General features: G+C 35.8%; 1 protein-coding gene across 1 annotated transcript; it reads right to left on the bottom strand.

Annotated features, from left to right (window-relative positions):
* Positions 1-9898: 9898 nt before the first annotated feature.
* Positions 9899-10971, bottom strand: LOC100342427 (transcription initiation factor TFIID subunit 9B-like). Its single transcript, XM_051852010.2, has 2 exons — positions 10488-10971; positions 9899-10086 (listed from the first exon to the last, which is right to left on the bottom strand). Exons 1-2 carry the CDS (start codon positions 10964-10966, stop codon positions 9936-9938), a joined length of 630 nt encoding a protein of 209 aa, XP_051707970.1. The 5' UTR covers positions 10967-10971; the 3' UTR covers positions 9899-9935.
* Between the last annotated feature and the right edge of the window lie 473 nt (positions 10972-11444).

Raw genomic sequence — 11444 nt, 5'->3', positions numbered from 1 at the left:
GGACAGGGAGAGAGAGAGAGACAGAGAGAAAGGTCTTCCTTTGCCGTTGGTTCACCCTCCAATGGCCGCCGCGGGCGGCACGCTGCGGCTGGCGTACCATGCTGATCCGATGGCAGGAGCCAGGTACTTATCCTGGTCTCCCATGGGGTGCAGGGCCCAAGGACTTGGGCCATCCTCCACTGCACTCCCGGGCCACAGCAGAGAGCTGGCCTGGAAGAGGGGCAACCAGGACAGAATCCGGCGCCCCCACCAGGACTAGAACCCGGTGTGCCGGCGCCGCAAGGCAGAGGATTAGCTTATTGAGCCGTGGCGCCGGCCTCTAAATTTTATATTAACTAAAAATAAATTAAATTTTGATATTTCTTAATAAGAAAACAAAATGAGAAGTATGCAAAATAGTGGTCGTTTACTACATTAACTGAAGCAAAATTTCTTTTGCAGTACTTAGATCAACAGAAGTGTTATTATTTGGGGCTATTCATAGAGTAATTGTTTTCTAGAATTTTTTTTCCTCAACCTCTGTTTGAAATTAATATCATTTAGGAATTATGTCAATAATTTTATTCTAACCATTTCATATATGTTATATTGTAATCTCTTTATACTTCTTGATTCACAAATGCATTACTATTTCCATTCTAATGAAGTTGATACTGAGTTTCCTAAAAATTTAGTAGCATAGTCAACTTTCTAGAGCGTGCCAGTGGAGATGACAGAATGTTTGAATAATTTAAAAAAAAAAATAAACAAACAGCATATCTTTAATTCGAAGCCAATGATTCACAAATAATTTAAATTTTATTTCTAATCCCTTCTGTAATTTTTTGTAAGCAGTTCAAGACACTGTTCTAATTGTTTAGTGCTAACACATAATAAAGAAAGCTCAATGACATGAAAAAATGTATTTCTCATGACTCTATGAAGTGACTGGATCGACTGGATGGTTGACTGTTCCGCATGGCATTGCATATGGCTAATAATTTAGATGCACTGAGCTGCTCACTAAGCTCCTCTGAAAGATCCAAGAAGGCTTCACTTGTACAGCTGTTCCACAAGGCCTGTCCACATGGGGAGCTTTTCAGCATCACAGCATGTTGGTCTCAGGTTAATGGAAGATCTTAAGAGGCAGATAATTTCACAATGGATAACGTGAAAGTTGTCAGTCCCACTTAGGTCACTTTTATACCCTTTGTTTATGGAACAGGTCACTGGCAGTCCATTTTCAGTAAAGGGGAAATAACTTTTCCACTTGATGAGATGAATGATTACATATGAAGAGGTAAAGAAGTATTTTTGGACCATCCACATTTTAGTATGGATATTCACCTGCATTTTGCTCTGCCTTGTCTTGCATATTTGTATTCCTACTTGTCTATGAGGTGCTAGAAATAATGGAATGTAAGAAGAAAGTAACTTTTAGTCTATGGAGACTATTTGATCCAAATATTACTATTTCAGTGTGAAATTTGAACTGGGTCTGATAATACTGATCTTCCCTTAGGTTTAAATGAGAAGGGGCTGGGGGGAGGAGTGGGCAACTTGAACCATGGACCAAGAGCAAAAAGAGGAATGTAGTTTTAGAGAATTGGCTTATTAAGTCAATATTGCTACAAATAAAAAAACAAAAAACAAAAGCAAAAAAAAAATGAGGTGCTTAATAAGTACATTCAGGGTACGAACAGAAATGAAAGAAAGGGACAAAGTATAGAGCACTCTGAATAATAGATTGAGAATCTGAACTTGATACTTTTCCCCAGATTCGGTCTTGGAATTACTCTTTAAATTCAGTAAAGACAACAAAACTGAGAGAATATTTGGAAATTATTTTGTCTCACTCAGAGAAGCCCAAATCTTGTCAAGTGTTTGAATTATTTTTGAACAGTTTCCTGGTTTGTAAATATGACAAATGTTTTGGACAAGCATATTCTGGATAGTTTCAAGCAAATTATTACACTGCAAAGCATTTTTAAGAGGTATCATACTCAGAGAAAAGATTTAAATGACTACAAAAACTACAGGGTGAAATGGAATTCTGAAAAAAAAATGCAACTATCAATTAAAATATATTTTTAAACCTCTATAAGTATTGCTCATACTATTCATGACTATAAATAATTGAGATTCTAATTTCTACCACATGAACTGAGAATATTTCAATGTTCCTATCCTCCATAAGCATACACAGCCAATCCATGCCTGCTATGACAGCAGTACACATATCCCCAGTCCGGGTGAGAAATAGATGAAATGACTCGACCCAATTTTTAATTTATTTCTGATTGAGATTTCTGGCCAGTGAGCAGGAAACAACAGAGAAGGGAGAAGGTAACTTGAAGATTTTCAAACATAATATGAGCTATCTATTCTTCAACAAATATTTATTTCACCCGTACTATGTACTAGGCACTCCTCTGATTATATATATTAGCTCATATAATTTTCATAGCACAGTTTTGCACTAGGTGTTATTATTACCCTTGCTTTTACAAATGAGGCCCAAGAGGTTAAATTCTTGCAGAAAACCACACATGTAGTTCACAGCAGAGCTAGAATGATAAGTTGTTTTCTATTGCTGCTTGCATTCTTCAAGGTTTCTTCTCTGATTATTTTCTTTTTTAAAGATTTATTTTAATTATTTTAAAGGTAGAGTTACAGAGAGAGAAGGAGAGAGGGAGAGAGGGAGTGAGGGAGAAAGAGAGAGAGAGAGAAAGAGATCTTGCATCTGCTGGTTCACTTCCCAAATGGCAGCAATGGCCAGGCTGGGCCAAATCAAATCCAGGCATGTCACCATTTAAAATTCAGCAAGTTTCTTAGTGGTCGGGATATAGAATCAAATTGAAAACCAAATTCCTTCTTTTTCTGAACTAACATTCTTGTAGGAATAGACAAGCACTAAATATGACTATACAGAAATAAAAACATTACACAACAAGATTAGCATCACAAATGCAATAATAAAGCAGATTTATTTGATCAAAGATGACTGATTTTTTTTCATTATTGTCTGGCAACTTGTCACCTAAATAATGAGCTAGCCATTTGAAAAACCAGGGCAAGAGGGTTGCAGGAAGTGTCAGCAACAGATCGGAAGACTCAAAGATGAATATGAGCTTGGTTTGTTCAGGGAATAGAAAGGGAAGGGCACAGGCACAGGTAGGGAGATAAGATACCACGGTTAAGGCCTGAAGGGCTACAGTAAGGGAGGACATATTTTACTATTAAAAAAACTTCAGAGAAGTTATAAAAATAGAAAAGAAAATTACCAGAGGAAAGAGTCTTCAAATACTATTTTACTGGCTTGGTTTTGAGACTGACAGACTGAGGTCATCAGAATTAAAGGGGCTGCAGTCAACTCTGTGCTAGTCTATTTCCAATGAAAGTTGGTTAGAATGTGAACTACTTCTCCATTTAACAGAAGCAAATCTATATTAATGCACTGGAAATTATGGCTGACTATGCATTTGTTCAGCATTTGTCCCTTTATTGTGGGGATGCTATGTATAAAGTTGCTTCTCCAAGAGAGAAGACATTATATCACTTATGATTAAGAAAATATAGTTTCTCCCTTTAACCCAGCAATCTATTTCTATAATAAATTTAGTACTAGATAATAGATGCTCATATTATAAATCATGATAAATATAAAGCAGCTACTTAGAATTTAGAATTTAAATGAATCAAATGACAACCAACAATATTTCATACCAAATGATCTATCGATTTATACTGAGTACTATTTTCTAACTTGGAAGAAAATTAAATCACTTAATATAAGTAAAGTAAATACAGAAACATTAATGTATGTATATTTTCACCATCAACAACTGTTGTATATATTTAAAAGTCACTAATTTGAGCCCATTTCTGCAAATACTACATTGTTAATTTTGATTGGACACTTTATCCCTTATCTAAGTTTTTGATAATATAACAAAATTAAAATGGATTATAGTAAAATGCAGTGGTAAAAGTCACAGGAAATTATACACCAGATTTGGGGAGAATAATACATTGGTTTATTAAATATTGGTCACTTTAAATAATTTTACAGTTAACATTTGAATATAATTAACATATAGATTCATACGTATTATAATAAATTGATTTGGTAATTTTGGAATTAAATTATATGCACTCATGTGTCTCTTACTAAAGAAAATTTGTTCTGACAAGTGTGTTTTAGGTGTTTTTTGTTGTTGTACAAACCTCATGGAGTGCACTCACACAAGCTTAAATGATATAGGATAGTCACTCAAAGTTGCCTCTTGATGCTACAATGTGTAATCAAGAGATTACACATGAAGAGATATTTTAAGCATGAGTTGCATGAGGTGTTTCGAGGATAACACAGCATACATTTCAATAATGTACTTAACATGCTTCACTTCTACAGGAATAGCAGCCTTTTAAATTTGTTTACACCAACATCACCATAAATACATAAGAAATGTGCTGTGCAATGAATTTAAATGCCTATGATGTTATCAGACAACAGGAGTTTTTCTGCTTCCTTATCATTTTATGGGATGGCCTTGATAAATTTGAGCTGTTTTGACTAAAATGTTATCATGTAAGCATGTTTGTATATGTCTGTAAATAGATATGTGGAAAATCTATTTATAGATATATATTGTTGGATATGTATATTTTAATATATCTCAATCTAAATATGGAACATATATATACATGGGTAGATAGATAAACATTCTTCAACTTAGCATGATAAGTTTACAATTGCTTGCCTTTAAAATGGTGATAAGACACACATTCACCAGAAACCATGCTTCTTTGTTTGCATTTGATCTTTTCCTGGACTAGTGATATGTAGAGCGATATTCTTTGACTGGACAGTAGCAGTAAGCTATAGCTCCCAGGCAGCCATGGATCAGACTAGTAATGAACTAACACAATACACTGTACTGTATTGTTAAACTATAATGTTTGGTAGATTAGTAGTATTAAAAACATTTTACAGGCCGGCGCTGCGGCTCACTAGGCTAATCCTCCGCCTTGCGGTGCTGGCACACCGGGTTCTAGTCCCGGTCGGGGCACCGGATTCTGTCCCGGTTGCCCCTCTTCCAGGCCAGCTCTCTGCTGTGGCCAGGGAGTGCAGTGGAGGATGGCCCAAGTGCTTGGGCCCTGCACCCCATGGGAGACCAGGAGAAGCACCTGGCCCCTGCCTCCGGATCAGCGCGGTACGCCGTCCACAGCGCACCAGCCGTGGCGGCCATTGGAGGGTGAACCAACGGCAAAGGAAGACCTTTCTCTCTGTCTCTCTCTCTCACTGTCCACTCTGCCTGTTTAAAAAAAAAAAAAACATTTTACACTCAAGACATCATCAATGTACAAGGGGTTTATCAGGATATAACCCTCTTGTAAGTAAGGAAGCATCGATATCTATTTATAGATAACCCTCTTGCAAGTAAGGAAGCATCTATATCTATTTATAGATACAGATATAGCCACACAGAATTCCTTAAACAGTTTTATGAATGACCTTCAGGAAAACATAAAAGGTAATTATATTATTAAAATAGTTCTCACATACACACAAATATCAATATTTCCAGTCACTAGCCAGGAGACAGAAACAAATGAGGAGATTGTGAATGAATATTAGTTTGGCCCCAATGGGTAAGAAGTATTTTCAATGTCAGTTTTGAACAGCCTGCTATCTATTTCTTAAATATGGTTCATTTCCTTTATAACTTGAGAAGTTTCAGGTTAGATCATATTGTAGCAGCATGAATTCTCATGCCCCCATTAATACTGGACAAGTTACATGTCTTTGCCAAGGCAACACTTCTGGTGTCTGCTATGGCAAGACAAAATGGCAAGGCCCCTGGAGGCCTGTGCCTTTTCCAAGAACCCAGAGCAGAGAGGAAACAAGAGAGGAATTTCTTACCTTTCTTGATACAACACACTGCAACCCTACTCAGATAGAATCATCCTCTGCATAGGAAATAATTATGAAAATAACATGTAACTAAGGCTTAATGTAGCTTATCCATGTAGCAGAAATTTAAAGCAATGAATTGCCCATGTGTAATAATAAATTAACTCATTAAAATAAAATTACTTAAGATCATGTATACTTCATGCTGCCAAGGAAAAACTCCTGTGACAGATGAGGAACCAACAGATAAAGTCACCTGTCCTTTCTATGTCAGAAGCTTAATCAACATACATTTTTTTTGCTTTATAAAATTGCACCATTTAATTCTTTAAGGTACTTAGCCTATGCACAAGTTGTGGAAGGTTTGATGTTGTAATATCAAAATAGCTAGGACATTTAGTCCTCTTCACAAAGAAAAGAGGCCCTTTCAATTTTGCTGCAGTTGCAAAGGAAAGGGAAAGACAGAATTCTGCATGTCCATTTGTATCCCCTAACTCTCAAACTCACCATCAAGAAAGTAATTTCTGACAGAAAGAGAAAGTATTTAAAAGATGGGAGAAAACATGAGTGTTAAGTTAATTCATGCCTATGGTCACACTAGGAAAAAAAAAAAAAAGGAAGAAGGAAGAATTATTTTTCCTTACTAAATCAATAAAAAGAACAGTGTTCAAAAAAATAAAAATTATTTAAAAATTAGACTATAACTTCACAACATTGACATTTCATCAGTAGGATGTTAGGTTCATGAGAGCCAAGTTATCATCTGTCTTAGTGATAACTATATCCCCTAAACATAAGACATTGCCTAAATCATAGAGTATGCCCCTTATTTCTTTGACTTCTGTGTTCAAAATACATATGACTTTTCAATTTTCACTAATATTTCAGTTGAATGTAGAAATTATCAGGTGGGAAGTTAGAACAGATTTTGGGGTAATATATTTTGAGTTGATGTTCAGTTGAGAGTAAACTTTTGCCTCTATACATGGAAAAAAAATGAAAGGCAGAATAAAAATTTAAGAGTAAAACATTGGAATAATAGTGTAAAGTTTTCTAAAAGTTCCATCAGGGTCAGCACATGATGAAGGAATAAGTTTCTAGATCTATTCACAATCATAGACAAATGGATCTCAAAGTTTGGAAAACATTATGCTGAGTGAAATAAGCCAATCCCAAAGGGACAAATACCACTTATTCTCCTTGATAGGTGACAACTAACTGAGCACCAAAAAGGAAACCTGATAAGTGAAATGAACACTATGAGAAACAGTGACTTGATCAGCCCTCACCCTGACTGTTGATGAGCAACTTGATATGTTATCCTTCTTAGTATTTTTTTTTCTTTGTTCTACTTAATACTTTTGGTTGAATACTGTAATCATTACACAATTCTTCTTAAGTGCTGAAACATAACTGAAAAGTGATCACTGTTAAATATAAGAGTGGGAATAAGAGAGGGAAGAGATGTGCAATTCGGGACATGCTCAAGCTGACTTACCTCAAACGGTAGAGTTAGAAACATACCAGGGGATTCCAATTCAATCCCATCAAGGTGGCATATACTAATGCCACCTCACTAGTCCCAGTGATCAATTTCTGTTCACAATTGATCATAATGATAGGACTAAGAACCAAAGGGATCACATAAACAAGAATAGTGTCTGCAAATACTAGCTGTTAGAATAAAAAAGGGAGAGAATGATCCAACATGGTAAGTGAGATACACAGCAGACCCATAGAATGGAAGATGCCCTAAACAGCACTCTGGCCTCAGAATCAGCCCTTAAGGCATGCGGATCAGGCTGAAAATCCCATGAGAGTATTTTAGGCATGGAAAGCCAAGACACTCTGGAGAAAAAAAAAAAAAAAAAAAAAAAAAAAAAAAAAAAAAAAAAAAAAAAACAACTAAATGAAAGATCTCCCGCAAGTGAGATCCCAGTGGAAAGAACGGGTCATCAAAGAGGGAGGTACCTTTCTCTGAAGGGAGGAAAGAACTTCCACTTTGACCATGGCCTTGTCTAAAAATGATCAGAGTCAGTGAACTCGGGGGGCTTCCATAGCCTTGGCAGCTCATGACAAGAGCCTAGGGTGATTGCTGATGCCATAAACAAGAGTGTCAAATTGTTAAGTCAACAATAGGAGTCACTGTGCACTTACTCCTCATGTAGGATCTTTGTCCTTAGTGTGCTGTACATTGAGATTTAATGCTATAACTAGTACTCAAACAGTATTTTTCACTTTATGTTTCTGTGTGGGAGCAAACTGTTGAAATCTTTACTTAATGTATGCTCAACTGATCTTCTGTATATAAAGAGAAACGAAAATGAATCTTGATATGAATGGAAGTGGAGAGGGAGTGGGAAAGGAGAGGGTTGCGGGTGGGAGGGACGTTATGGGGGGGAAGCCATTGTAATCCATATTCTGTACTTTGGAAATTTATATTCATTAAATAAAAGTTTAAAAAAAAATAGAAGAATCAAAGTGAACAGACTTCCCCATAACATTATCACTTATTAGATAGCAAATGCATTTTATGTTTTTAGAGATGATAACTTGAATTTAGAATTTGATAGCCATGTGCTATTTACAGCTGGTACTTATCTCACCATGTCTAGACATTATTCTAAGAACCCTGAATATACCCACTGACTTAATGCTGTGAGTTAGATAAATTAATAACCTCATGTGTTGAATGAGGACTTTGAAGCACTAGGGGATAAGTAATTGTGTCAAAGTCTCCTAATGGTAATACTAGAATCCAAACATTGAGACTCTGGCTTCTAGAGTCTGACTGCTAATCACATTTCTATTCTGCTCCAGGATATGCATTTCAAATGCAACTGCAAAATGCATGGGTTGATTATGCAAGTACTCAAAATATTTCCCAGTATTTATCTTTTTCAGGGGTAAAAACAAACTTGTAGCTAGGAAACTAATAATTTCAATCCAATAAGTAGGTAAGGATATTATTAGGTTTAAAAATTAAAATTCTTAACACAGAAAAGTGTTCAGGGAATAATCACATTCATGGCTGTGGAACTTGCCCAGAAATCAGTGGTCTAAATCAGAAAGTGGTTAGTTTTGTTGTTTACAGAGAAGTTAAGAGAATTAATTATTTTATAACACAGGGAGTTGATACTATAAAAGAAGAAACTTCAGGAAAAAACAAAATAAACTTTTTAAACAAAATAAGTTTTTTTGAATTAAAATGTTAAATCTTTATTGTTTACTTATAATTGACAAATAATAGTTTATAATATTTATGGAGTACAATGTAATGTTATGATTTGTGTATACAGAAAGACTAAATCTACTTAAACATATTTAATATGAGGTTAAAGAGATTCTGTTACATTTTAACCTAACTACCTAAAATTTCAATTAGGACTTAGTCATGGAAAACAGTATATTGAATTAATCATGTAACATACTAAAGGCACCTATTCAAGGTCAGGAATCAAGCTTCTCCTATAGGCCAATATTTTATAGGAGTTGTTTATGCAGTTAGCTTTCAGAAGATGTGGAATATAAACATGCATTAGTAAACTATGCTTTAATAGAATTCTACTTAAATTATTCCAACCCTGTGTATATATATGTGTACATATATATATATATATGTATATATATTCCTGCATGTATACACACATATATGTACGTATATATATATCAGTCTCCTATGCAGAGAGTAAAGGTATAATTTGCATTTGAGTTTGTGTTCTGGTTTGCACACACATACTCATCACTAACTTGTAGTATTTTCTTAAGCTTCTGCCTTATATGTTTTTCCCTGAAGATGCCTTAGATTTGTAGATCCTACTGTTTTTCTAGTTTACAACGTTGAGAATCTGATAAGCATGCTAAATACTCTCCCTTCTCCACCTCCAAGTGTTACACAGATGTAAAACTGCACATACTTTTTAAAGGGTTCATAGACCCCTCTAAAGAAACCAGATACACAATATTATGGCCACCTTTCAGTGACATTGAAACAATTTAATTCTTTCTATAGGAACACAGACTGTTATACAATTGTAAATTATTCACAAATTTCACTCCCCGCCCCAATCATGTTACCTGGTTTGACAGGTGCGGACTGAGAAGGTGGAATCTGCACTGTAACTCTTTGGCTTGTCATTGACACTGGAGTTGCAACTTTATTTGGGACAGACACTGTTTGTGGGGTTGCTGTGTTTATAATTAACAGACCATGTTAGTTAGATGACTTACTATACAGATTTATACTCTGAACTCTTTGGCTTGCCAGGTACTACCTTCAAAGCACAAGAAGCCAATGAAAAATGAAAAAAAAATCATTAGAATTAAGAGCAAAGTAATTTTTAAAAAGTGTACAAGTTGTTTAGGTGCTACAAAATTCAGTAATAGTGTGGTGGTAAAGAATGTAGGCTGTGAGGCCTACCTGCTTGAGTTTGAATTCAAGCTCTAATACCCCATTAGCTCAGTGTTCTTGGGAAAAAGATTTAATCTTTTTGTATCTCAGTTTTCTCATCTGTAAAATGGAGATAATAGTACCCATTTCATAAGTCTTGTGAGCATTAACACTCCATGTAAAGCTCTTCACACAGCATCTACAGTAGGAGTGGTAGGCCTGCTATTGACAGCACCAACATTTAATCGTGGAACTAGTCGGCCTTGGTTAGGTCCCTTTTTAATTAAGGACTTCAGCCTGTAGTTTGGAGCTGTTAAGCAGTATCTATAAGGTGGAAGTCTGGGTCCTGCATATGGTTTAATTAGTGGCAAAGGGGTTTGATTTTTCTGTCTTGCAATATCCAGCAAGAAATCTCTTGGAGGAGGAGAGGTAAAAGACTGGTCAGCACGACACTGGATTGCCAGTCTCACATCATCTGCATCAACATTAGGTTTCTTAGCATGGCTTGAATAAATTTTTGCATCATCCAGAATTGTAGTCACATATCGGAAAGCAAATTCCAACATTTGATTTATGACCCTTGGTTCATACTCCGTGATTCCCATATCCTTCAGGATCTGTGCCATCACCAAAGAATCTGTCGGAGCGTTCTTGGGAGGTGCCATCTTGCCCGACTCCATGTTATCCTGACCTAAACAAAATAAGTTTTAAAACCTAACCATATAAAAATATCTGAATTCAAATATTAAGCAAGGTAAAATGTACTGTGATTCTTAATCATTGATGGAGTTTAAGGAGCGATAATTCTTCACAGTAGAAATCTCCTCCTTGGAATTGTCCAGAATAATAGTACAATATTTCTTTCTAAAGGTCCAACAAAAGTACTTAGTTCTGCAATAAACTATAATTTCATAATTACAATAGTGTAAATGCTGTATAGTTCTTATTTTGATCTGTGGATTTAACTAATTCACAAATCAAAAAAGAATTAATTATGGTTGTCACAAAATATATCTATTAAAGCTTAAGAAAGCTGGGGCCAGTGCTGTGGCACAGCAGGTTAAAGTCCTGGCCTGAAGCGCCAGCATCCTATATGGGCACCGGTTCTAGTCCTGGCTGCTCCTCTTCCAATCCAGCTCTCTGCTATGGCCTGGAAAA

The sequence above is a fragment of the Oryctolagus cuniculus genome, chromosome 1 (assembly GCF_964237555.1).
Source record: "Oryctolagus cuniculus chromosome 1, mOryCun1.1, whole genome shotgun sequence".
In the NCBI taxonomy this organism is placed as follows: domain Eukaryota; kingdom Metazoa; phylum Chordata; class Mammalia; order Lagomorpha; family Leporidae; genus Oryctolagus; species Oryctolagus cuniculus.
Note: the sequence above shows the minus strand (reverse complement) of the source record. Positions and strands in the feature narration are given on the sequence as shown.

What these genes read in the sequence shown, in the direction of transcription:
- LOC100342427 (XM_051852010.2), bottom strand. Translation starts at nt 10,966, where the DNA reads ATGGAGTCGGGCAAGATGGCACCTCCCAAGAACGCTCCGACAGATTCT. An exon ending in AGGCCTACCACTCCTACTGT is followed by an intron (nt 10,087 to 10,487) that starts AGATGCTGTGTG and finishes AATTATAAACAC; the next exon opens with AGCAACCCCACAAACAGTGT.